At 47.4% G+C, this 27831-nt stretch overlaps 1 protein-coding gene and 1 non-coding gene across 5 annotated transcripts in view; both read right to left on the reverse strand.

Annotated features, from left to right (window-relative positions):
- Positions 1 to 23472, reverse strand: part of PARP16 (poly(ADP-ribose) polymerase family member 16) — a 54818-nt gene extending 31346 nt beyond the window's left edge. Inside the window, exons 1-3 of one of the 4 annotated variants that reach the window (XR_012091513.1) lie at positions 22811 to 23472; positions 5723 to 5860; positions 1952 to 2158 (exon numbers count right to left, since the gene is read on the reverse strand). Coding sequence is in view for 3 of the 4 variants with exons in the window: in XM_008016247.3 (XP_008014438.1) it covers positions 1952 to 2158; positions 5723 to 5860; positions 22811 to 22984 (519 nt within the window). In the remaining variant the exon portion in view is untranslated. The remainder of the gene's footprint in view (positions 1 to 1951; positions 2159 to 5722; positions 5861 to 22810) is intronic. The other 3 variants (XM_008016247.3, XM_038010072.2, XM_038010073.2) reach the window with 3 other exon arrangements.
- Positions 22008 to 22138, reverse strand: LOC119628192 (small nucleolar RNA SNORA24). Its single transcript, XR_005244496.1, has one exon. It is a non-coding gene; the product is annotated as a small nucleolar RNA SNORA24 (small nucleolar RNA).
- Positions 23473 to 27831: the final 4359 nt, after the last annotated feature.

Here is a 27831-nt window from a genome sequence, read left to right on the forward strand (position 1 = left end):
TGCCCTCTGATCTGACCCCACATCCATTCTCTGCTTATGCCATCATGTGTTCACCCTTCCTTGAGAACCCCATGCAAGGCTGCCATGAGCAGTGGTGCACAAGAGTGGGAAGCTCGGTGTATCTCTGCCATGAAAACAGTATCAGTATCAACTGGCAGATGGACTCCCTCAAGTAAGCCCTTCATTGAAAACCCAGGCAGAGGAGGCCATAAGAGGATTGATATGTTTTACCAAAGCATTTTTATAAGATGCCTGTAAGCAGCAAACTCCTTGGGGCACTGAAATGAAGGTTTAGTGTACAAGAGTGTAATCCACAGGCAACTTCTCCAGGCCAGCACCAGTGTAAAGGGGAAGCCCCCTGGATTCCAGTACCCTGGACATAATGGTACGCTGAGAGCCAGTGGTGGACTGAGAGACAGTGACTAACTGTCATCCTTTTACACTAACAAGCCCGTCATCCTTAGCAAAACCCAACGACATTAATCAGATACAACAGGGAAATGTCTCCAGTCTCAGGGCGGCAGCAGCCACAACTGAGCCCATGGCTCATGGAGCCAACTCATCACAGACAAGGCAGATACTGCCATGACTAGGGGAAAGGCCTGAAGCTCCTCCAACTACCCTAGGTGCCCATCCATCAGCATATAAAAGCAGCAACCTCTTCCTTGGTACTTAGTACACAAACAGCCCTTTGCATACATGAACTGTTTCAATCCTCTGACATATGAGAAGGAGGGTAATGGTGTCTTTTTTCACAGATGAAGAACCTGAGGCTCAGAGAGTTTAATTTACCTCAGGGCCATTGAGTTGCTAAATAAGTCTCTGTAGCTCCAGGGTCTGTCGGTAATGCTCCTCCTATACCTGAAGGGTAAAATAAATGCCTGCAGAGAAGTGGGTAGGTGACTCTGTTTTGACTCATAAAAATGGGACAAAAGAAGCTCAAGCCGGGAGGGAAAGGACCTCTGCTCAGTGTATCTTGGCATATCCTTCAGTTTCTCCAAGGGCTGATTTCCTGGAGTGTGGCCCCCAAGGAAAGTGCTTCTCAAACTTCAGTGTGCATACAAATCACCTGGGGACCTTGTTAAAGTGTGGATTCCGTTCAGGTGGTCTGGGGCTTGAGATTTGCATTTCCAACAAGCTACCAGGTGATGAAGACGCTGCTAGTCCAGGGAACACACAGAGGAGCTAGGGTTGGCTACACATTGGGATCACCTGGAGAGCTTTTGAAGCAACTGATGCCTGTGCTCCACTTGGAGATTCTGATTTAATCAGTCTGGGATGCAGCCAGGCATCTGGGATTTTTTATTTTTTATTTTTTTTTGAGATGGAGTTTCGCTCTGTCACCTAGGCTGGAATGCAATGCCACGATCTCAGTTCACTGCCACCTCTGCCTCTCAGGTTCAAGTGATTCTCCTGCCTCAGCCTCCTTAGTAGCTGGGACTACAGGCACTCACCACCATGCCTGGCTAACTTTTGTATTTTTATTAGAGATGGGGTTTCACCACGTTGGCCAGGCTAGTCTTGAACTCCCTCAGCCTCCCAAAGTGCTGGGATTACAGGCGTGAGCCACCAAGCCCAGCCTGGCATCTGGGATTTTTAAAAGCTCCCCGAGTGATTCTAAATATGCAGCCAAGGTCGGGAACTATCTTTAAATCGGTGCTTCTCAAACTATAACCAGTGCAGGAATCACCTAGAGATCTTGTTAAAATGCAGGTTCTGATTCAGAAGGTCTAGAGTGTGCCCAAGATTTTGCATTTTCACAGGCTTCCAGGTGATGCTGCTACTGCTGGTCTGCAGACCACATTTTGAGCCAGAAGGTGTTAGTAAACCTACCCATCCCCCCACCTCTACACCCCACCTGCAAACTCCTAGGGTTCTGAATCTCCCCCTCCCCACTCTCCCACCTCCATCCCTACTTCCCCACATCAGCAGGGTGTCCCTTAGGCCCCACCTTGTTCAGATGGCAGTGCAGGCCATTGTGGATAATGGAATGGAAGTTTTCTAGGCGACTACCATGAAAGGCATAGATTAGGTCTCGTTCTCCTTTGGTCTCATAAAATTTGGCGTTGGCTGGGTCAAAGTACTCAATTTCAAACAGGAAGTCCGGTGCGGGAACAGGCGTGTGAGGAGCCCCAGTCAGCTTTTGGATCTTTTCAAACTTGAAGACATGAAGAGGGTCAAAATTTTATTTGGGGAGCTGGTAAATGTGCTGCAAAAATAGCCCCCTAAACCCTCAGGCTTAACTCCCATAGACTCTGCTCATGAGAACAACAGGTTTCATGAGGATAGAGACATAAGCAAACTCAGAGCTTATAGCACAAGACTGCTTTCCTTTAATAACATTTTTCTCGGCCGGGTGCGGTGGCTCATGCCTGTAATCCCAACACTTTGGGAGGCCGAGGCGGGTGGATCATCTGAGGTCAGGAGTCTGAGACCAGCCTGACCAACATAGTGAACCCCATCTCTGCTAAAAATACAAAATTAGCCAGGTGTGGTGGCTAATTTTAGTCCCAGCTACTTGGGACTTTATAGTCCCAAATAGTCCCAGCTATTTAATCCCAGCCCTTTGTGCCAGCTACTTGGGAGGCTGAGGCACAAGAATCACTTGAACCCAGGAGGTGGAGGTTGCAGTGAGCCGAGATCACGTCACTGCACTCCAGACTGGGCAACAAAAGTGAAACTCCATCTAAAAAAATAATAATAAATAATAACATTTTCCCCTACAGGAGGCTGAGAAGCATGAATTGCTCCTTCTAAGTGGAGATCACTTCTAATTTTCCTAACAATTTTACATCTATTTCCTGCATTCCATTTTTACAATAATCTCATGATTATTGTAAAAATTCCCTCTCATCGTTGTCCATGCACCCCTCTGCAATGTGATTTTGCAGGTGGGATTCTATCAAGATCCCATCAAGAGATGGAACTTACTTCTCCACACTTGAAACTGTGCTTGGCCATGTGACTTGCTTTGGCCAATGGAACATTAACATATATATGGCAAACACAGACTTGAGAAGGGCTTGTCCTTCCTTGTTTGCTGCTGAGAACCCCTCACCATTGTCCTGGCTTGTCTCCTATGGCGTATGAGCGTCACAGAGGAAGGCTTCCAGCATGGTGGCCATCCCAGCTGAAGCCCCAGAAATCTAAGTGAGGCCACCCTAGCTCATCCAGCCAAGCCCAGAACCACCCAACCAACCCACAAAATCATGAGAAGCAATCAGCATTTGTTGTTGTTGTTTTTGAGACAGGATCTGGCTCTGTCACCCAGGCTGGAGTGCAGCGGTGCGATCAAAGCTCATTGTAGCCTTGAACTCCTGGGTTCGAGCAATCCTCTATCTTCAGTTTCTTGAGTAGCTGGGACTATAGGTACAACAATTATGTGCAACTAATTCTTAATTTTTTCATAGAGAGAGGGTCTTGCTATGTTGCCCAGGCTGGTCTTGAACTCCCAGGTTCAAGCAATACTCCCACCTCAGCCTCCCAAAGTACTAGGATTACAGGCGCAAGCCACTGCCCCTAGTCTATTTAAGTGGTTTTTTTCTTTTTTTTTTTTTTGAGATGGAGTCTCAGTCTATCTCTCAGCCTAGAGTGCAGTGGCGCCATCTCGGCTCACTGCAGCCTCCACCTCCCAGGTTCAAGCGATTCTCCTGCCTCAGCCTCCCAAGTAGCTGGAATTACAGGCATGTGCCACAATGCCTGGCTAATTTTTGTATTTTTATTAGAGACGAGGTTTCAACATGTTGGCCAGGCTGGTCTCGAACTCCTGGCCTCAAGTGATCCACCTGCCTCGGCCTCCCAAAGTGCTGGAATTACAGGCGTGATCTTGTAGAGTTTAGTATTATTTGGAATGGGGACTGTAGACCTGTGAATTTCCTCTCCATAGTGCTTACACCTATAGTCCCAGTTACTCAAGACAAGCCAGGACAATGGGCCACACCTGGCCCATTTTAGTGGTTTTCTTTTTTTCTTTTCTTTTCTTTTTTTTTTTTTTTTGAGATAGAGTCTTGCACTGTCACCCAGGCTGGAGTGCAGTGGCACGATCTCGACTCACTGCAACCTCCACCTCCCGGCTTCAAGCGATTCTCCTGCCTCAGCCTCCCAAGTAGCTGGGATTACAGGCGCCCGCCACCATGCCCAGCTCATTTTTTGTATTTTTAGTAGAGATGGGGTTCCACTATGTTGGCCAGGCTGGCCTCAAACTCCTGACCTCATGACCCGCCTGCCTCGGCCTCCCAAAGTGCAGGGATTTACAGGCATGAGCCACCGCGCCCACCAGTGGTTTTCAAATAGGTCACAGACCAAAGCCAGTCTATGGCAAAGTTTTCTCTGGATTATGACTGAATGAGCAAAATAAGGGCAATATAACAGATATATTGATGTAAGGTTGCCATGTATCTTTCTTTTGAAGAACAGTTCTTTATTCTGAAGTCAAGGCCATCCTCCTTTCTTAGTACTATAATATCCTTTTATAAAATGATGATACATGGTAGGCTAACATACTTGGGCAATACAAAAAGTTGACAATCCTGGGTCCCAATATCCCACATTTTAACAGAAATTTAACCGGTCCACAATCAAAAGTCTAGGAGCTATTTACTGCCTTATCTACTTTAGCACCCAACATCTAGTAGGTGCTTAATGCCCATATTATGAGTGAGGTAAGAATAAATGAAAGAATAAATTTGAATTCAACAGATGACAACAGTGAAACCCAGAGATTCACTAGGAATTAGCCACCCAGCCTGGACCTGAATACAGATCTCCTGACTCCTACTCCAGGGCTCTTTATGGTATTTTAACATCTAACACAGAAGAATGTCCCTTAGATACCAGAATCCAAGGTACCAAATTCTACGCCACATATGGATGATTTGTCTCTTTGGCAGGAGCTTGTAAAACTGAATACTCTTAAATTGAAATGAATTAAGTGATGAACGGTATGGGTAAGGGAAGAGCACCAGAGCAGGAATCAAGTCCTACACCCTGGTCCTTGTCATCCAGCCTGTCCCTGGGAGACCCCAGCCAGGCAAGGTAAACCAAATTATGGAATGTCTGACTCGTGACAGAAACTGCTGGCGGGGGCAGTGACACACATTTTATCATTGCCCCACTTGGAGGTAACTATCAGTATCTCAATTAACAAATGGGAAAAAGGAGGCTCTTTTTGATAGAAATGGCATTTGAACCCAGAGCATGAGGTTTTCCACTCCTTTGAGCTCTGCCTCTACCGTCTCCTGACAACTGACCCAGGTCAGTGTTTCTTAAGGTATGGTCAGGGTCACCCTTATCAGAATTACCAGCGGTGCTTGTTAAATAAAGTGAATTCCAACACAAACCAAGCCCTTAGTATGTGCCCTTAGGCATTATTCAAAGTGTGAAAACTCATTCAATTCTCATAGTCAGTGCCCTGAGGGAAGTATACTATTATCATCCTGATTTTACAGATGAGGAAGCGGAGGTACTGAAATGCACCTGGTACCTACTCAAGGTCACACAGCTGAGATGAGACAGAACTCAGCTTTGTACAGCCAGTGGGAAAGTTCCTGGGCCTGACTCCAGACACAGAAATAGAAAGTCTAAAGGTGAGGACCAGGAATCTGCATTCTCAAGCTGCCCAGGTCACTGGTACACAGGGAAGTCTCAGAGCCACTGGATTCAGTGCTGTCCTAGAGCCCTTAGGCCCCTAAAGTCTGTGATCCTAACAGAAACAAAGTCTCACCTCTGCCTTCCCTGCACTGTGGATTGTCAGGATCTTTGAGGATAAAATCCAGCTCACCAGGTCCCAGGCCCGTTTGTGGTTGTCTCCAGAGGACTGGAGAAGTTCTTTCAGGTTAGGTAACTTGCTGGCATCTGCGAGCTGAAGCAACAGAAGAACTTCCATTAGCAAGGATCCCAGACACAGTGATAGTCAGGGGCCCTCTAGTGGGAAGGCAGGCAACGTTCACTCGTTGCACATCTCAAGGGATCTCCTGAGAGGAAATTCACAGGTCTACAATCCCCTTTCCAAATAATACTAAACTTTACAAGCTCTAAAATCTGAAAGGTTTTTTTTTTTTTTTTGGTGGGGTTTTGTTTTGTTTTTGAGACAGGGTCTCACTCTGTCACCCAGGCTGGAGAGCAGTGGCATGATCTTGGCTCATTGCAGCCTCTACCTCCTGGGTTCAAGCAATTCTCCCACCTCAGCCTCCTGAGTAGCTGGGACTACAAGCGTGTGCCACCACGCCCTGCTACTTTTCATATTTTTTTGGTAGAGATGAGGTTTCACCATGTTGGCCAGCCGGGTCTCGAGCTCCTGACTTCAAGTGATCTGCCTGCCTCGGCCTCCCAAAGTGCTGGGATTACAGGCCTGAACCACCATGCCCAGCCTTGGTGGTGGTGGGTTTTTTTTTTTAAAACTCTTTGGGTACCAAACCTGACCTGAGCTGATGGAGGTTTAATCTTTACCTATCCCCTTCCTGTTAGGATAGATGCATTCTGCTGCAGGAATATTAACATGCCATGAGTATGGCATGCCACCCACTGCAGGTATGACTGAATACATGATATACGCACATGTGGGTAAAGCGCTACAATACAAAGCCTTTTCTCTTCTGTGTGAGAATTAGTTAACTTCTGTTAACTTGTCCCCCTGGAGTCGGGATAAAGGTAGTATGACAACTACATACATAACCAGGCAACACTGCTTAAGATGAAAATGACCCAGCATGGTACACGGCATCTGGCCTGGGAGGAACTGTAAATGGGGAATGCACAACTTTGGGTTTCCCAGAGTGTGACAATGTTTTGTTGGAACCCTGGCAGCTTTGTTGATGACATTCTCATGAGTGAGACCAGCCTCTGAGGAAAATGGAGCTTCACTTAGGCCAGAGCAGTTCCTGCACACACCCCATGTGGATTTTGTCAGGCCTCTGAGCCCAAGCCAAGCCATCACATCCCCTGTGACTTGCAAGCATCCCCTGTGACTTGCACGTATATGCCCCAATGGCCTGAAGTAACTGAAGAATCACAAAAGAAGTGCAAATGCCCTGCCTCGCCTTAACTGATGACATTCCACCACTAAAGAAGTGAAAATGGCCGGTCCTTGCCTTAAGCAATGATATTATCTTGTGAAATTCATTTTCCTGGCTCATCCAGGCTCAAAAATCTCCCCCACTGAGCACCTTGTGACCCCCACTCCTGCCTGCCAGAGAACAACCCCCCTTTGACTGTAATTTTCCTTTACCTACCCAAATCCTATAAAACGGCCCCACCCTTATCTCCCTTCGCTGACTCTCTTTTCGGACTCAGCCTGCCTGCACCCAGGTGAAATAAACAGCCATGTTGCTCACACAAAGCCTGTTTGGTGGTCTCTTCACACGGATGCGCATGACAGATTTCATCTCTTTACTCCCAAGTTTTCACTTCTGGGGCAAAGACTAGCTCTTGGACCTCTATGTGGACCGCTGCAAGGACTTCCACAGAAACAGAATGGCTGATGCTGTCTGCTGAAAGCTGTCACTAGTCTTAGAGCCTTCAGATTTAGGCTGATGCCTCATGGGACCTGTGATAGGACTCAGCCTAGTTGTCATTGCAGCACATTATTTACCATTCTAAAATCAGGAAGAATCGGAATCCTGAAACATATTCAGTGCCAGGATTTCTGATAAGGGACTGGGGACCTGGACTAACAGATAGCAACAAAGTATCTATAGCTTTTGCTCAGAAGTTATGACTGACTAGAGGTCAAACCTCTCCAGCATGACATTTAAACACCTCTAGCCTAATCTCAACCCCTTACCATCCCCTCCGTCACAGACTGGTGCTATCCAGGAACATGTCTTGTTCCAAGAATATCCCTTCCCCCACCTCTACTACCCGGGCGCTTCTGGCCCAAGAGACCATTATCTCCTCTAAGTCCCTAAAGCCCATTGCCCCAGTACTCCCTTCCGAGTATGCCCAGACTCCTGGAGGTCAAGAACTGTCTTATATATTTCCAATTCTCCTCTTTCCTGGATGCAGAGGAAAGAGCATGAACTCTGGAATCAGATCTCAGTTAGAATCTCTGTTGAGCTTCTATCTCCTCTCCAACAAGGGAACCTCACTACCTCCCCATGGGGTTGTCAGGAAATTGAAGAAGGTCACAGAATCTCAGGGCTTGGTCTATATATGTCCATTTCTTTTCTTTCCATTTACATTTCTCCCCAGACAACACAGTCCTCCCAAACCCTGGCAACCTTTCCTTCTGCTTTGCTAGGGATGTAGTTGGCACTTCAAGAATACCCGTGGTGGCCAGGCGTGGTGGCTCACACCCGTAATCCTAGCACTTTGGGAGGCTTGGGGGTGCGGGTCACAAGGTCAAGAGATTGAGACCATCCTGACCAACATGGTGAAACCCCGTCTCTACTAAAAATACAAAAATTAGCTAGGCGTGGTGGTGGGTGCCTGTAGTCTCAGCTACTCAGGAGGCTGAGGCAGGAGAATCGCTTGAACCCGGGAGGCAGAGGTAGCAGTGAGCCAAGATGGCCCCACTGCACTCCAGCCTGGTGACAGAGGGAGACACTGTCTCAAAAAAAAAAAGAAAGAAAGAAAGAAAAAAAGAATACCTGTGGTTCTTTTCCATTTTTCTAGAAAATTGTTACTGACTTTGGGAGTTTTTCTTAGCTCTGCAGTTGAAAACTAGAAGCAGAGCCAGGAGTGGGGGCTCATGCCTATAATCTCAGCTATTCAGGAGGCTGGGGTGGATTTCTTAAGGCCAGGAGTTAGAGACCAGCCAGGGAAACACAGTGAGATGGCTCCAAAAATAAATAAAAAAAAAGAAAATTAAAAACGTCTTAGGACCACTTTATTTCTGTTTCCAAAGATTCAATCAATAGCCTCATATATTGTAATGAAACTATCTCAGGTCAGGTGCGGTGGCTAATGCCTGTAATCCCAGCACTTTGGGAGGCTGGGGTGGGTGGATCACCTGAGGTCGGGAGTTCAAACCAGCCTGACCAACATGAGAAACCCCGTCTCTACTAACGATACAAAATTAGCCGGGCGTAGTGGCATATGCCTGTAATTCCAGTTACTTGGGAGGCTGAGGCAGGAAAGTCGCTTGAACCCAGGAGGTGGAGGTTGTGGTGATCCGAGACCACGCCATTGCACTCCAGCCTGGGCAACAAGAGCAAAAGTCAGTTCCAAAAAAGAAAACAACAACAACAACAACAAACTATCTCTATAGGCCTCATGAGGTATCATTGAAAATCTAATATTTATTAAAAGAAAAAAATTTTTTGGAGACAGGGTCATGCTCTGTTGCCCAGGCTGGAGTGCAGTGGCACAAACACGGCTCACTGCAGGATCCATCCCACCCCCACCAGAAGTGATTCTCCCGCATAGCTGGGACTATAGGCACATGCCACCATGCCCAGCTAATTTTTTTTATTTTTAGTAGAGATGAGGTCTTGCAATGCTGCCCAGGCTGGTCTCAAACTCATGTCAAGTGATCCTCCTGCCTCAACCTCTCAAAGTGCTGGGATTACAGGCATGAGCTACCAAGCCCAGCCTACCTTTTTTTTTTTTTTTTTTTTAAATGTATGTGTGAGCCCAGGCATGGTGCTTTACGCCTGTAATCCCAGCACTTTGGGAAGCTGAGGCAGGCAGAACTCTCCAGCTCAGGAGCTCAAGACCAGCATGGGCAACATGGCGAAACCGCATCTGCACAAAACAAAACAAAATAATTAGCCAGGCATGGTGGTATACGCCTGTAGTCCCGGCTGTTTGGGCTGAGGTGGGGGGATCGCTAGAGCCTGGGAGGTAGCAGATGCAGTGAGCCATGATTGTCCTACTGCACTCCAGCCAGGGTGACAGAGTGAAACCCTGTCTCAAAAAAAAAAAAAAAAAAAAGGATGTGTGGAGTGTAAATGCTCCATGAGTATTGGTACTATTTCTATGCCTTGCTTACTGTTCCACCCCGCCTGCTTCACCCCCAGGCTGCATGGCCTTGCATTATTCAGGGAGCATTTACTAAGCATCTACTTTGGGCCAGGCCCTGTGCTTTTAGGAGGGAACATTAGATTTAAAATGGGCCCCTTAATCAAGTGGGGAGGCAGAAAGGTAAATAATCATGACTTAAAAGTATTCATTGTCGCCGGGCATGGCGGCTCTCGCCTGTAATCCCAGCACTTCGGGAGGCTGAGGCAGGCGGATCATCTGAGCTCAGGAGTTCAAGACTAGCCTGGCCAACATGGCAAAACCCCATCTCTACTAAAAATATAAAAATTAGATGGGCGTGCTGGCAGGCGCCTGTAATTCCAGCTACTCTGGAGACTGAGGCAGGAGAATCTCTTGAACTCAGGAGGCAGAGGTTGCAGTGAGCCAGTGAGCCACCACTGCACTCCAGCCTGGGTGACAGAGCGAGACCCTGTCTCAAAAAAACAAAAAGAATTCACTGTCATAACAAAGTTGGATACAAACTACTAAGAGGACAAGGTGGGACTTCTGTTGGGTAGGGGCTAAAGGAAAGTGGGTGGGGTTGGGACCAGCTTCACCGAGGAGGTACTGTATGATCTGGGTTTGCTATACAAAACCACAGAAGTATGAAAACGCAGCGTGTAGCTGGGGAAATGGGTGTTGGCATATGGTTAATTGTGCAGTTCTCCCAGGCATCTGGGGCTCTATTCCTCTACTAGCTGCGTGACCTTGAGTGAGATGTTTGACTTCCTGTGTCTCAGTTTTCTCAAATACATAATTGGGATAATATTAGTAGCTACTTCATAGGGTCCCGGTGGAGATTAATCAAGTTAAACAAGTGCTCAAACCAACAGGAAAGTGTTACGTACTCTAAAGTTACTGTGACTGCAATGACTGCCATCATTAACAACAGGTGATTCTGTGTGGCTAGAACCTAGAGTGTGAGGAAGTGGTTGCCAAGAGGAACAGTGGGAAGGTGACCTCAAGTGAGGTCATCTCAAATGATCCTGTGAAGGACCTTGCATTCCACTTGGGAACCCCGAGCTTTGTTCTGTAGGTTATATACGGAGTCACTGAAGACACATCCCAAACGGTGTACCCTCAGGTAGCTAGCTACCCATACAGGACTGCTGCCTGCACAGTCCAAAGGGCACTCATCCCCCTTCCTTCTTTTCGATTCCTTGTTATCAGAGCCAGAGCTGAGTCATCTTCTCTCCCAGGATTACTACTATTCCCATCACTCCTGTCTTCACATCCCACCTGTGAGCCACAGCCCTTGTCAACAGTCCATATCTGGGCCCAGAGAGCCCCACAAAAGGACAGTCAGCTAGCCAGGCGCCTTTCAGGGACTCAGTCTGGACAAAGGGGAGAGACACCTCCCAGCTTCAAGCTGGACCCAGGCCTCTTCCAGGTCCTCCCACTGCATCTGCCCAGACAGGGTCCCTGCTGCATCCTGCCCTCCTGGCTCCCCACTATCTTTAATCCACACTCTTTAACTCCTCAACTGACCTTCTTTATGTTCCATTTCACTTTTCATGTTACTCTGAAAAATCAATCTGCTTTAACAATTTAATAGGATTCTTCCTCTTGTGACCAAAACCTGTCTGCATTTTAGCAGGGCCTTTTGGGAACCAGGCACACAAGTAGGGTTGCCATTTAAAATACGCTGTGCCCGGTTAAATTTGAATTTCAGATAAACAACAACAATAACAACAAAAGCTCCTTTTTTAAAAAAAGACAGGGGACAGGGTCTCATTGTCACCCAGGCTGGACTGCAGTGGCAAGATCACAGCTCACAGCAGCGTTGACCTTCCAGGCTCAAGCAATCCTCCCACCTCAGCCTCCAGAGTAGCTGGGACTAAAGGTATGTGACATCATGCCCAGCTAATTTTTTGTAGAGACAGGGTTCCATCATGTTGCCCAGGCTGGTCTCAAAACTCCTGGGCTCATGCAATCCACCAGCCTCAGCCTCACAAAGTGCTGGGATTACAGGCATGAGCCACTGTGTTCAGTCAACAAATTTTTTTTAGTGTAAATAACCCATGCAATATTTGGGATATATTTATACTTAAAATCCCAGCACTTTGGGAAGTCGAGGCAGGTGGATTACCTAAGATCAGGACTTTAAGACCAGCCTGGTCAACATCGTGAAACCCTGTCTCTACTAAAAATACAAAAAATTAGCCTGGCGTAGTGGCGGGCACCTTTAATCCCAGCTACTTAGGAGGCTGAGGCAGGAGAATCGCTTGAACCAGGGAGGTGGATGTTGCAGTGAGCCAAGATCACGCCACTGCACTCCAGCCTGGGCAATAAGAGTGAAACTTCATTTAAAAAAAAAAAAACAAAAAAAACTTAGTGGTTGCTCAGCTGAAATTCAAATTTAACTAGGTGGCCTATATTTTTATTTGCTAAATCTAGTACTCTTACCCTTAATAAGGCCCTTAGGAATCCAGTCTGGCCTCTTAGCCTAATAGTACCTCCTGCCACCAGCTCCCTCCCCAACCCCAGTGCTATTCCAAGTGACCTATGGCATTCTTCCTCTGTGCTTCTGTGGCTGCCTAGCATGACATCCCATTGAGTCTTCAAGGCCAGCAATCACCTCCCATGTGAAGCCTTCCCTGACCACCTACAACCTCTGTACTCAACAACTGTGTTCTATGTTCAGCAATTACAGCAGAGCCCCATGTTGGTACCTGACCCTCTGGGGCCAACTCAAATCTGATTGGGACAAACACTCCCTGAGGCCAACCACATCTTACTTACCCTGGAGCCCCATGCCAGCCTGGAACCTGGCATGAAGTTAAGAACAAAGAGTAATAGCAACTATTTATTTGAACCCTTACAGGTGCCAGCCACCAGAATAAATGCTTTGCATGAATTTATTCTGTTATCTCATGTTATTCTCACAACCTATTTTGAAGATGAGGAAACTGAGGCTTGGAGACGCTAAGCACCTTGCCTAGTGGCACACAGCTATTCAGTGGCAGGGCAGGGATATGAAGCCAGGGGGCCCAACTCTAGAGTCTATTCTCCTGCCATACCCTTCTACCAAACGAATGGAGAAATTTAGTGGTGGACTGAATATTTTAGCCCAAAGGAACAATTCCGGCAGAACTTTTAAGAGGCTGCTTTGGGAAGCTAATCAGATATGATATTGGAATTCCTCCCAATCCCAAAATAATACAACTGAGACAGCTAGTGGCTGTGCCTAAACCAAAGGTAGGGAGAAAGATGTATGTGATATGTAGTATAGGGGTATGTGGAAGAAATCACCATCTAGGCAAGCATTCTGAATCACACATCAGTACATGGCAGTGGAAGTCATTTGCCAACTGGTCCAGGAGAATAACTGTTGAAGAGGAAGGCAGGCATTTCCAGGGATGGGGAGGGTTTCCCACTCCAGGTGGGAAAGAGCACGGCAGATGGGCAGAGAAGTGAGCAGTGTGTCCCAAAAAGTGCTCCTAGGCTCAAATGTCCCCCAGGGCCTGAGAGGTAAAGAAAATGAGTTAACAGGGGAGTCCGGGAAAGAGTTGTGAAGACTGTTGAACTCGTGACTCTGGGCTCCATTAATAGCTAAGGCCAACCAACCCTCAGCTCCAACTTCTTCCTGCCCTGGGGCAACCTCCACCAAAGGCGGCAAGGCCTCCGATTTTTGTTTCAAAAAGAAATCAACAAGCTGTCTTTTTAATTTCCCAATTTCTAAAAAAATAGAGGACAAACAAAACCCATCAGCTCACAGGCAACACATCTGCAGCCTCTGCTATGGGGAATAAGGAAGGATATAGCTGGAGAGATAGTTGGGGGAATCTGAATGGTGAGCAGAGCTGAGAGTTTCAGGGGTTTGGGAAGAGAAGCCTCTTAGGAAAGAGGTAGTTTGGGTGAATAGGCCTCACGGAGGAAAGAGAGGCCCAATGAGCCACAAAGAGGCAACTCAACCTCCTTGCTTTGAGCAGGAGCAATCACCTCGATCACAAGCTCCTGGGGAGGAGGTGGCCTAGGAATCTGTGTTTACAGATGTGGGTATAAGTGATTCTTATCAGGAAAAGCTGGAGATACTCAGGTTTAGATCTTAGACAATGTTGTCCTAGAAAGTTGTGGTAGGCCAGGCACAGTGGCTCAAGCCTGTAATCCCGGCACTTTGAGAGGCCGAGACGGGCGGATCACGAGGTCAGGAGATCGAGACCATCCTGGCTAACACAAAAAAAACTAGCCGGGCGAGGTGGCAGGCGCCTGTAGTCCCAGCTACTAGGGAGGCTGAGGCAGGAGAATGGCATAAACCCGGGAGGCGGAGCTTGCAGTGAGCTGAGATCCAGCCACTGCACTCCAGCCTGGGCGACAGAGCAAGACTCCGTCTCAAAAAAAAAAAAAAAGAAAAGAAAGTTGTGGCAGCAGGAAAGAATAAACATCTGAAAAACATACTTGTCTAGGAAAGTGTCAGAGGCCATAGTTACTAGATGTGGGTGGAGGTGCTGCGAAGGAAATGAACCAAAAGTCTGCCAAGGTCACCATTTTCGGGACCACGGTGACACCCAGAACAGTGGGGCAGGTGCGATGACTGGAGGGGGGAGGCTGATGAGATGAAGGCTGAAGAGGTGGACACCGCAGGTACAATTTGCTTTGCACAAACCTACAGTATGAAAGGGCAGATTTGCCAAAACAGATTAGGCAACACAGTCTACAAAAGAACTCTTCACAGGAGAAGCCAGCATGGGGACCCTAAAGGATTCTCCTAGGAACTTTTAAAAGTCCCAGTGCCTGGGAGCAAGAGTGGTGTGCCATCACCACATCCAGTGATTAGCTGACGGTGATGAAGATAATAATAAAACCTACAACCCTGAGTTGTTAGGAGGACTAAATGAGCTATGTGTAGAAACAGCTCAGGACAGTGCCACACAAACAGTAAGTGCTATTAGTGGGGTACAGGTGTTGGTTGCTATATTATCAATCAAATGCCCCCTCTCTGCTGCTCACCGATCTGCTGAGGAAAGGTCTGCATTTCTGGGATAGTTGGGAAAGAAAGAGATGGCTCGTCCTGGAGGGATGGATCCCCTTCATCCTCCATATCACCATCCCATTAGCTGATATCTTTCTAGACACATACCTACCCACTGACAGTCACATCATATTACATGTATCTATGTCTGTATTCATATATTTTCAGACCTGCGTACTTTTTCTCCTCCACTCTTCAGATGCCATCTTTGAGAGGAGCAGAGAAATAAAAAGGTAATCTGAGGGACCAAGAATCTTACCTTGAGATATCAAGTATAGACCTAACAGGCACTTTTATTATTAACAAATCTAATTGTTATCATTTCCTCACCATCCAGCAGGTATGGGTGCTCATTAAAATGATCAAATCAGTTAATAGAAAAATAGAAAAGCTACATAATATCTGTAAGTAAACAAACAAAAAATCTCAATGTCCAGGCTGCACTTCAAACCAATCAAATCAGAATCTCTGAGGATGGGGCTCGGATGTCAGGGTTTTTTTCCTTAGTTTCCCACGTGATTTCAATGACAGCCAAGGTTGAGGCTTGTAAAGAATGATCTTTCCAAACTGGGCTCAGTGACACAACTTCTGCTTGAGACCAGGAGTTTGTAGAACAGCCTAGGCAACATAGCAAGACTCCTGCCTTTTTTCTTTTAATCCAACAACAATAATAATAATAATGATCTTCGCCAGTTAATGTCAATATTCAACTTCCAATACGGAAATAAACATTGAAAGCCTTCCTTAGAAAGGTTACCCATAAGCCAGCTGCGGTGGCTCACACCTGTAATCCCAGCACTCTGGAAGGCTGAGACAGGCGGATTGCTTGAGTCCAGGAGTTTGAGACCAGCCTGGGCAACGTGGTGAAAACCCATCTCTACTAAAAATACAAAAATTGGCCAGGCGCAGTGGCTCACACCTGTAATCCCAGCACTTTGGGAGGCCAACGCGGGCGGATCACGAGGTCAGGAGATCAAGACCATCCTGGCGAACACGGTGAAACCCCGTCTCTACTAAAAACGCAAAAAAAATTAGCTGGGCATGGTGGCGGGCGCCTGTAGTCCCAGCTTCTAGGGAGGCTGAGGCAGGAGAATGGCGTGAACCCGGGAGGCGGCGGAGCTTGCAGTGAGCGGAGATCGCGCCACTGCACTCCAGCCTGGGCGACAGAGCGACTCTGTCTCAAAAAATAAATAAATAAATAAATAAAATAAATAAAAATAAAAATACAAAAATTAGCCAGGCATACTGGTATGTGCCTGGAGTCCCAGCTACACGGGAGGCTGAGGTGGGAGGATCGCTTGAGACCAGGAGACAGAGGTTGCAGTGAGCCAAGATCACGCCACTGCACTCCAAATTGGGCAACAGAGCAAGACCACGTCTCAGAAAAAAAAAAAAAAAGAAAAAGCCATGAACCAGCAATTTCACCTCTCAGAATGTATCTCAAAAAGACAACAACAGATATAAACAATGATTAATGTAGAAGGATGCTTGTCAAAGTATTATTTATAAAAGCAAAATTTTTAAATTGTAAAAACCCAAAGGAAGGACTCCTCACTGCTAGGGAGTGGAGGCACAGAATAAGGTGGAAATTTCAGGTGCATCTTAAAGGACGAGAGGGAGTTTGCTTCAACAAAGATGGGAATGGCATCAGGAGGGGTCAGGACAGAGACAAGCTTATATGTGCTTTAACCCAGACACTGGGGAGTCACTGTGTCTAGACAGTGCAAGCCAGAAACCAGAAAGAAGAAGGAAAAAAAAAAGAGAAAGACTTCTTACTCCCCCAGGACCAGGAGACCCAATTAGAGCAGTCTGGCACCCCAAATAAGAACAGGGTAAGCTTAATGCAGTGCTTTTCAGACTTCACTAAGTGTACAAATTGCCCAGATTTGTTAAAATGTAGATCCTGACTGGATAGGTCTGGGGCAGGGCCTGCTTTTCTTTTCTTTTTTTTTTTTTTTTTGAGACAGTCTCGCTCTGTCACCCAGGCTGAAGTCCAGTGGCGTGATCTCGGCTCACTGCAAGCTCTGCCTCCTGGGTTCATGCCATTCTCCTGGCTCAGCCTCCTGAGTAGCTGGGACTACATGCGACCGCCACCTCACTCGGCTAATTTTTTGTATATTTAGTAGAGACAGGGTTTCACCATGTTAGCCAGGATGCTCTTGATCTCCTGACCTCGTGATCCACCTGCCTCAGCCTCCCAAAGTGCTGGGATTACAGGCGTGAGCCACTCCACCCGGCCAAGGCCTACTTTTCTAATGAGCACCCAGGTGAGGCTCATGTTGCTGGTCCTCAACCACATTAAGCAGCGAGGGCCTGGAGCTAACACAAAGAAGCCCTTCCCACCCACTTCCCACCCCCAGAAAGGGTCTACAGGCTAATGGAGAACCAGAACATGCTATTTTGGGGGGCGGGGGGGAAACAAAACAAAAAACTTTACAGCTGCGACTGTGTCAAGTGACAAACCTGAAGTTTGGGGGCCAATGGTCAAGGGGTACAGGGAATCCCAAGAATGCTACGTATGGGTTCTTTCATCCAACCCCGGTCCCAAAAAACAAGGTGAGAAATCCTGAGACCGGGTATTCAGCACACACACAATGTGATTCCTCAAACGTTTGATAAGTACTCCCCAAGCCAGGCACTGGAAATACCAAGAGCTCCCAGTGTAAAATCAGAGAGCTTGCCAGGCGCGGTCACTCATCCCTGTAATCCCAGCAGTCTGGGAGGCCGAGGAGGGCGAATCACCTGAGGTCAGGACTTCAAAACCAGCCTTGACCAACATGGTGAAACCCCATCTCTACTAAAACTACAAAAAAAAATTAGCTGGGCATCATGGCATCTGCCTGTAATCCCAACTACTAGGGAGACAGGCCGGAGAATCGCTTGAATCCAGGAGGCAGAGGTTGCAGTAAGCCGAGATTGCACCATTGCACCACTCCAGCCTGGGCAACAAGAGGGAAACTCTATCTGAAAAATAATAATAATAAATCAGAGAGCTTATTGGCACGGAAATGGTCTCAAAACAAGACACCTCAGAGATAATCCGGGACTTTGGGGACAGTGACAAGATAATACTAGATCAGACCTAAAGCCAAGAGCTTGGTTCAGCAGTGGGGAGTTCTCAGGAAATCACCAATCAATAAAGTAATTTAAGTCACTGCTCTAATTTTTGGAAACTGCAACCCTTGTGTTATAGGTGTGTAATAACACCTCACATGTGGAGAAAGATTTAAATGACTGAAAATGGCAAACTTTCACATTACTTCCTAGTGCTTTTAACTAAACAAATGAAAGTGAGAGACTTTTTTTGAGACAGGGTACCACTCTGTCACCCAGAATGGAGTGCAGGGGCACAATCACGGCCCACTACGGCCTTGACCTCCTGGCTCAGGTGAACCTCCCACCTCAGCCTCCTGAGTAGCTGGGACTACAGGCATGCACCACCACACAGGCTAATTTTTTAAATCTTTTTATATAGACAGGGTTTTGCCATGTTGCCCAGGCTACTTTCGAACTCCTGTACTCAAATGACCGACCCGCCCAATCCCAGAGGGCTGGGATTACAGGTGTGAACCACCGTGCCCGGCCAAGAGATTTTTTAACAGCTCCACACTTTTCTTCTTCAGGTAACTACAAAATGATCTAGTCAGTCAAGTCCAGACCTGATTCCCTTTTCTTTAAAAGTTAGACTTTGATTCAGATACAGGTCCAGATGCCCACTTCTCTGCATCATTTCAGTAACTCATGCAACATGTGGCAAAAGGAGCCCTAAAGTGTGTTTATCTAAGAATGTATGTATGTCCCCAGAGATGGTGCCGGGCCCCACCAGTGAGCAGCCTTGCTGCTGACGGCCATGCCTACAGCCAGCCAAGAATCTATGTGGTCTGGGCTATTTTCCTCAACAGTGGGTGCCCAATAAGGAATATGGCAACAGAACTGGATGGTAAGAATCTGTGTTTCTCCAGTAGCCCTCAAGAGAAAGGGTAACTGTCTGGGACTGGTACAATAAGCCCCATGGGAGGGACAGTCTGTCTCTTTAGAGGAGGTGGCTTTTTGGGGTAACCTACATTGCTGATGCTCTTTTTTTTTTTTTTTTTTTTGAGACGGAGTCTCACTCTGTCGCCCAGGCTGGAGTGCAGTGGCACAATCTCTGCTCACTGCAAGCTCCACCTCCAGGGTTCATGCCATTCTCCTGCTTCAGCCTCCCGAGTAGCTGGGACTACAGGTGCCTGCCACCATGCCTGGCTAATTTTTTTGTATTTTTAGTAGAGACGGGGTTTCACCATGTTAGCCAGGATGGTCTCGATCTCCTGACCTTGTGATCCGCCCGCCTCGGCCTCCCAAAGTGCTGGGATTACAGGCATGAGCCACCGCACCCGCCCAACTGATGCTCTCTTAAGGGATTACAAGTGGGGCGGGGGAGAGGGGGGAGGATGTGCCCTAAACAGAGCAATTGATACCTTTGCAGAGGACTAAGGGATAGAGTCAGATCTATTAGGGGCACGTTTACTTTACTGGTATCGTTTGAACTTTTTTATAATGAGAATATATTCAAACATTACTTTCAAAATTAAAAATAAATTTTAAAAAGCATGATCAAAACAACTCCACAGGTCCCTTTGCATGTATCCCATATTCACCAAACAAACCTGGTTCCGTTGGCCAAGACCTTCCAGCAGAAAGAAAATAAGTTGAGCATTCTAGTCCCACTTGGAGGTATGTTTCTTGGTGAAAATTAAAGTTGCACTGCAGTCAAGTGCAGTGGCTCACGCCTGTAATCCCAGCACTTTGGAAGGATGAGGTGGGAGAACTGCTTGCACCCAGAAGTTCAAGACCAGCCTGGACAACATAGCGAGACCCCATCCTAATTTTTTTAAAAAGCTGCATTGTGAGTTTGATCCCTCTGACCCGAAACACTCCTCCCAAACAGGTCCCTCTCTCACCTGCCACCACGGGTGTCTTTCTGGATCTCACCCCAATACCCTCCCCTGCCCAAGGATAAAAATCTCCACAACTTAGCAGGACATGTGTAGCCCTGCATGCTCCATAGGCTGGCCTCATTTCTTCCTGTTCCCCACAACAGTTACACTAAAGCAGTCTAGTCCTTCTCTGTAAGCTCACACCTCCTGGCTTTCTGACCATCCTGCTGCTCCTCCTGGAATACTCTTTCCCTCTTTTCTGCTCTTGAAGTTCTGCCTTGGGACTCAGCAAAGCATCAGCCTCCACCCCTAGTTGGTGTTCCCAGAGCCTGGCCCACAGCTGAGAGCTTGGGGGTGTCCTTGCTGTAGGCTTCCATGTTGTACCGCGCTTACCTAGTATAGCTGAGCACACTGTTAACCTCTTCAAGGTTCAATCCTGTACCCTTAGCACCTGGCCCATAGCAAACACTCCATAAGTATCTGTTGCCAAAACCGAAGGAAGTTTCGTTCCCAAGGCTCAGATATAGCACACTCAGAAAACTGAGTATCTGAACCTGCAAGAACAAACCTCAAGGGAAGTCAGTGAACTTGCCTTTCTCTAACCTCACACTTCCAGTACCCAGAAACGCCTGTGCACCATGGTCACCACTTGAGATGCCCTCAACACATCATTAGGTGGGCTACCAGGACCAGGCGGGGCCAGGAGGCTCAGCCTTTGTTTGTCCCTCAACCTCCTAGGAATGATAGCAAAGGAGGAACCAAACACTGATGATTTCATCAGAGATAACGCTAAACACGTGTTGATTATAAATACCTCCTTTAATCTAGCAATGTGGTGCCTGTCATTAATTGATTGCCTAATGTTGAACTAATTTTGCATTCCTGGGATGAACCCAACCTGGTCATAAGGAATTACCCTTTTTTATAAATTGTTAGCTTTAAGATCCTAATACCTTGAAGATAATTTTTGCATTTATACTCATGACATTGGCCTATAATTTTCTTTCCTTTTTTTTTTTTTTAAGACAGAGTCTCGCTGTGTTGCCCAGGCTGGAGTGCAGTGGCATAATCTCGGCTCACTGCTACCTCTGCCTCCCAAGTCCTGGTTCAAGCAATTCTCCTGCCTCAGTCTCCCAAGTAGCTGGGATTACTGGCACATGCCACCATAATGGGGAGATGGGGTTTCACCATATTGGCCAGGCTGATCTTGAACTCCTGACCTTGTGCTCCACCCGCCTCAACCTCCCAAAGTGTTGGGATTACAGGTGTGAGCCACCACACTCAGCCTATAATTTTCTTTTTTTCCATCAACCTTATTAGATTTAGGGTCAAGGTTTGCTAGCCTCTTTTTTAATATTCTGTGTAACACTGGGAATTACTTATCCCCTCAGTGATTGCTAGAACTCACCAATGACACCAGTTACGTCCAGAGTTTTCTTTGAGGGAAAATCTCTGACTACTAATTCAATGGTTTTTTGTTTTGTTTGTTTTTGTTTGAGGGAGAGAGACTTGCTCTGTTGCCCAGGCTGGAGTGCAGTGGTGTGATCACGGCTCACCGCAGCCTCAACCTCTTGGACTCAAGCCATCCTCCCGCTTCAGCCTCCCAAGTAGCTGGGACTATAGGCACACACCACCACACCCAGCTAATTCTTAAATTTATTTTTTTGTAGAGACAGGGTTTCACCATGCTGCCTAGGCTGGTCTCAAACGATCCTCCTGCTTTGCCTTCCCAAAGTCCTGGGATTATAGGCGTGAGCCACCCAGCCTTTTTCTTCTTTTTCTACAATAGTTTAGAAAAGTTCGCCCAATAACCTGGCACCCTCCAGGTTTTTTGTTTTGTTTTGTTTTGTTTTTTTAAATGGAGTTTCATTCTTGTTGCCCAGGCTGGATTGCAATGGCGCAATCTTGGCTCACCGCAACGTCTGCCTCCTGGGTTCAAGCGATTCTCCTGTTTCAGCCTCCAAAGTAGCTGGGATTACAGGCATGTGCCACCATGCCCAGTGAATTTTTGTATTTTTAATAGAGGCGGGGTTTCTCCATGTTGGTGAGGCTGGTCTCAAACTCCAGACCTCAGGTGATCCGCCCCTGCCTTGGCCTCCCAAAGTGCTAGGATTACAGACATGACCCACCAAGCCCGGCCCCTCCAAGTTTTTAACAGTGAAGAATGTTACTTGTGCAAGTCAGAATCTGACACCAATTAAATGGTGACAGCTTTGCTGATGAACAAGAATATGCTCTTCCATGGCTAGGAAGGGAGACTGCCACACTTGACAGTTCCCAAAGATACATGGAGTTTGGTATCTTTAATGAATATCAGCTATTGGCTATTTCAATATTCTGCTTTTTACTGAATCGATTTTGGTAAGTTATATTTTTCTAGGCAATTCGAAACATTTGGATAAGGATAACTGATATCTTGAATGCTGACCCAGAGGTGAACTCTGCAAAAAAAAAAAAAAAAAAGTGCCTGGTGAATCAGAGAAATAACAGCTGACATACGTACTGGATGTTACAGTTTATAAAAGCACTGCCCATAGATCACCTCATCGGAAAACCAAGGTCTGGGTGGCTTTGGTGACTTTTTGGTGTCTATTTGCAAAAGGATGGATAACTTTCTAGCTAAGCAAAACAGCTGATTCACATCAACCCTATTTCTGGCCAGGCTAGAAAATCTGTGGAGGACTATGCAACGAGTCCTGATTCCTCACTTCAGTCCCCGGAGTCACTTGTCATTGACAGGAGAGAAGCAGCCACCAAGTGCCTTGGGAGTGAGAGTTGACATGAGGGTGTTAGGAGTGTTCTTAGCTAATGGAAACCTTCCCCAAGGCAAGGCCATGCCAAGCTGGGAATGAAAAGTCTGGGGGCTGTCATGTTTACTAACGCGGATGGAACTGCCTCTACCTCTGGTTCCACAGGGCACTTGGTCCAGGACGCAGTGGGCAGCGCCAGGACAAAGCACACTCACCAGGGCTTCAAAGTCCTTACAGTCGCCGCGGGCGTAGGACGCGGGGAAGGGCCGCAGCACCGAGTCGCGCTTGTAGCTCTGCAGGGCCGAGGCGAAGAGACTGCACCGGAGGTCGGCAGCCAGCATGTCGCGGCCCGCCGCCTCCCTGGCGGCCGCCCAGCCTGAGGGCTGCATCCCAGATCACTGCGCGTTGCCGGGGGAGACGCGCTGGTTAGGGGCAAGGGCGAGCGTGCGTTCAGCGCGGGGGCTGGGCCCGCGGACAATGGGCCGTCAGGGGCCGGGTTCCCAAGCCTGGGGTGGAGCTAGGCAGGGGGCTGAGATGACAGGGGTGAGAACGTGCCGACGAGGGTCCTCTGCCAGGGTCTGGGCCGCGGCTCGCTGCCGAGGAGAGAGACCGAGGCCTAGACCGCGGGTCCGCGGGGAGGTTGGGCCCAGGGATAATGGGGCCGGGGTTGGTGGCTGGGAGGGGTTCCCGGCCTGGGGGAGGGGCTATGACAATGGACTGACAACCGCGGGAACGTGCTGACACGTGTCCTCCGCGGAGGCCTGGGGCGGGAAGCAGCCCCCGGGGGACGGCGCGCAGAGCCCACTCTCCGCGACTGCCGAGGCTTCTGCGCCGCGCGCGCTTTCCTGCCCCGCCTCCAGCCGCGCCGCCGAAGCCCCGCCTCTCGCCCGGCTGCCCTCGGCGCCACCTGTCTTCCGCCTGCAGCGCACGTCCGCTTGCCTAGCCCGGCCTACCTCCCCTCCCGCCGCCGCGCTCCCACGCTGCTTAGCGCTCCGCCCGGCCCAGCCGAGGGCCCGCCCCTTCCCGCGCCAGCCAGCTGCTCTGTATGGGTTGTGCCCGCCCCGCCCAGACCCCAATCACCCGCAGCTGCGAGAGGTGCCGCCGCCAGTGTGTGCCGGGCGACGTCGCCCACGCCCCTGCTACCCATCCTCACAGCAGCGCCTGGCAGAAACTGATTTGGGCACCCTCTCGACCCGCCCCTGTACTTGTCTTTGTCCCAGCTCGGCGGGCTGAGCCTACTTCTCTTCCTTGGGGAATTAATGCTACCTGTTGTCTCTCTCTTGAATCGTTTCCCTCAAAAACTAAACAGAAGGAGCCATTTAACACCCAGGGAAACTGAGACTTCGAGTGCTGCAATGCTTGCCCAAGATCCCACAGTCAGAGGGGTGAATCTGGGATTCGCACCGAGGTCTTTGGAAAAACAAAAGACTTCCTCTGCTTTTCAGCCTCCAGAATTCTCTGAATTGCTTAAGTCTCTGGCCTCAAATGCCCCAAGATCCTCCTTGGGAGGCCTCTCTGACAGGGAGCTTGGGGAAGAGCAGAGGGGCATTGACTTAACTCCCTACTCAGAACCTTCATTAGAAGAAAACCCCAAAGTGTGACCTCATGGTCACGTGCAAATCTAAACACAGACCATTGTGCTTAGACCAACACTGCACACACTCCTCCCCTGCAGGATCTTCTGAGGAAGAAACTTCTCCTTCTGCATCCAGGCTGCACTGGGCCCTGGGCTCAGAGGAGAGGTTGTCCCATGCCATTGGATTGCATATATGACTTCGGGAGGTAGGGCGAAGACTGGTCCCCCAGACACCACAGAACTTCCCATCTTTTTTTGCCCCGTAAAGGTTGGGGGCTGCTCCCAGGAGCCCACATCAAATCTCTGTTTGCGCTGAGGCCTAGAACCACAAGGCCCCTAGTGCTTCAAAAGCCCTGGGGGTTCTCATGGGACCCAGGAACTCTAAGGTGGCTTCTGAAGCTCAGACCCCAGGAAGGGAGAGCTTGGAGTGGGGCAGGAGACCAGGGAACCATCTCTCATTCCACCTCTTCTTCATTGCAGCCGTTAGACAAAAGCCACCCTCTGATACCTCCTTGGCCTCAAGAATTGTTTGTTGGGTGGATATATAAAATATGCTTATCTGAAGCTATTTCTCACATATGGTATGAGAATCATAGTGATAATATTCACATCACAGGGTGGTGTGGAAGGGCCTCTGATGGCCAGCATTCTCATGACTTACCTCATGCAGAATATTAGAATTCTTTTTAAGTCTTGTCAATTCCATAGACACAAAGTTGAATTTCATTATCGTTTTAATTTGCATTTACTTAATTGATAGTGACATTAAATGTTTTTATGTTTACTTCATTCACCTAGATTTTATCAGAATTTGCTAAGGTGGTCTCAGAACCACATTTCTTGTGGAGGGGTTTCAGCTCTGCTTATATACATTTGATATAATCCACAGACCATACAATTCACCCATTTAAAGTGTACAATTTAATAGTTTTTAGTACATTCACAGATATGTGCAACTGTCACCACGATCAATTTTACAACCTTTTTATCACCTCAAAAAGAAACTCTCTACACTTAGGCTATCACTGCTCTACCCACACCACCATGTCGCCCACTCCTAAGCAATCACTAACATACTTGTTTTTTGTTTGTTAAGAGACTGGGCCTTACTATGTTACCTCAGCTAGAGCACAGTGGCTATTCACAAGCATGATCATAGCACATTGCAGCCTAGAACTTCTGGCCTCAAGTGATCCTCCTGGCTCAGCCTCCTGAGTACCTCAGACTACAGGCTCACACCACCACACCTGGCTTAGAGAACACATTTTGTTTACTCCTGTCCTTTGAAATTCATTGAGGTTTGTCTGTCTCCTAGCATAAGGCCTATCCTGGAGAATGTTTCATGTGAATATATATTCTGCTGTTGTTAGGTCAAGTGCTCTATGGATGTCTGTTAGGTCTAGTTGATTTATATTGTTTTCAAATCTTAGATTTTCTTGTTGATCTTCTGTTTCTTCTATTCATTATTGAAAATGGGGACCGGGCATGTGGCTCACACCTGTAATCCCAGCACTTTGGGAGGCCGAAGCGGGTGGATCACCTGAGGTCAGGAGTTCGAGACCAGCCTGGCAAATATGGTTAAACCCTGTCTCTAATAAAGATGCAAAAATTAGCCAGGCACAGTGGCACGTGCCTGTTGCCCCAGCTACTCAGGAGGCTAAAGCCCAAGAATCGCTTGAACCCGGGAGGTGGAGGTTGCAGTGAGCGGAGATCATGCCACTGCACTCTAGCCTGGGTAACAGAGTGAGACTTCATCTCCAAAAAAAAAAAAAAAAAATCACTGACAACAAAGATATCCACCTGAACAGGTTTTTAATGCAGATGAACGTGCCCTATTCTGGAAGAATATGCCACAAAAGATGTTTATTAGTAAGGAAGAAAATCAAGCACCAAGATTTAAGGCTGAAAGGGATAGTCTAACTATTGTTTTGTGCAAATTTGGTCAGGTTTATTATCAGAACTTCCCTTATCTGTAAAGCTGCTAACCCCCAAGCTTTGAAGAGAAAAGATAAACAAAAGCTGCCACTCTTTGTACAACAAGAAGGCCTGAACAACAAGAACCCTTTTTCTGGATTGGTTGAATGCTTTGTCCTTGAAGTCAGGAAGTATTATATCTTGCCAGTAAGGAGCTGCCATTTATTTATTTATTCATTCATTCATTCATTCTTTTTTTAGACGGAATCTTGCTCTGTCGCTCAGGCTGGAGTGCAGTGGCGTGATCTTGATCTTGGCTCACTGCAACCTCCGCTTCCCAGGTTCAAGCAATTCTCCTGCCTCAGCCTCCCGAGTAGCTGGGATTACAGGTGTGTGCCACCATGCTTGGCTAATTTTTGTATTTTTAGTAGAGATGGGGTTTCACCATGTCGGCCAGGCTGGTCTCGAACTCCCAACCTCAAGTGATCCACCTGCCTCAACCTCCCAAAGTGCTGGGATTACAGGTGTGAGCCACCATGCCCGGCCAGCAGGAGCTTCCTTTTCAAGTTCTTTTGATATTGGACAATGATCTTGGCCACCTGGAACCCTTGAGTTCAACACCGAAGGTGCAAGTGGTCTACTTGCCCCTAAATATGATCTCTGTAATTCATCCTCTAGATCAAGGGGTCATAAGAACCTTTAACGCTTATTACACCCCATACTCTATGGAAGGGATTGTCAACACTATGGAAGAGGACCTCGACCAAGAGAATATCATGAACGTCTAGAAGGATTACACCATTGAAGATGTTGTAGAAAAACTCGTGAAGGCCATCAAACCTGAAACAATAAATTCCTACTGGAGAAAAATTGTGTCCAGATGTTGTGCATGACTTCACAGGATTTATGACAGAGACTGTCAAGGAAATCACGAAAGACATTGTGGGAAAGAGGTATGTGTGGGGTGAAGAGTTGTGTGGGGTGTGTGTGGGGTGAAGGGTTCAAGGTACGAATCTTGGAGAAATCCAAGAGCTAATAGATATCACACTAGAGGAACGAATAGAAGATGAGTTGGTGGAGATGAGTGCCTTCAAACTAGTGCAAGACGATGAAGAAGATGTAGAAGATGCAGTGCCAGAGAACAACTGACATTAAACAATCTGGTAGAAGTGTTCCTAGTATTCAAGACCGCTTTTACAACATGGACCCTTCTGTGGTATGGGCACTGAAACTAAAGCGAGTATGCCTGCCTCTCCTGCCTCCCTTCTACCTCTACCTCTTCCTCCTCTGCCACTCTTCAGACAGTAAAACCAACCTCTCCTCCCCCTCCTCAATGTACCAAACATGAAGACAATGAGGAAGAAGATCTTTATGATGACCCACTTCCACTTGATGAACAGTAAATATATGTTCTTTTTGTTTATTTAGTGGGCTTTTTTAAAATAGTAAATATATTTAAATATATTTTCTCTCTCTCTCTTTTTTTTTTTTTTTTTTTTTTTTGAGACAAGGTCTCACTCTGTTGCCAGGCTGGAGTACAGTGGTGTGATCTCACTGCAACCTGTGCCTCCCAGGTTCAAGCAATTCTCGTGTCTCAGCCTCTTGAGTAGCTAGGACTATATATATAGATGCATGATGCCATCTCTGGCAATTTTTTTTCCTTTCTTCTTTTTCTTTCTTTTTCTCTCTTTTTTTTTTTTTTTTAGTAGAGACAAAATCTCGAACAGGCTGGTGTTGAACTCCTGG

The sequence above is a fragment of the Chlorocebus sabaeus genome, chromosome 26 (assembly GCF_047675955.1).
Source record: "Chlorocebus sabaeus isolate Y175 chromosome 26, mChlSab1.0.hap1, whole genome shotgun sequence".
Taxonomy (NCBI): Eukaryota; Metazoa; Chordata; class Mammalia; order Primates; family Cercopithecidae; genus Chlorocebus; species Chlorocebus sabaeus.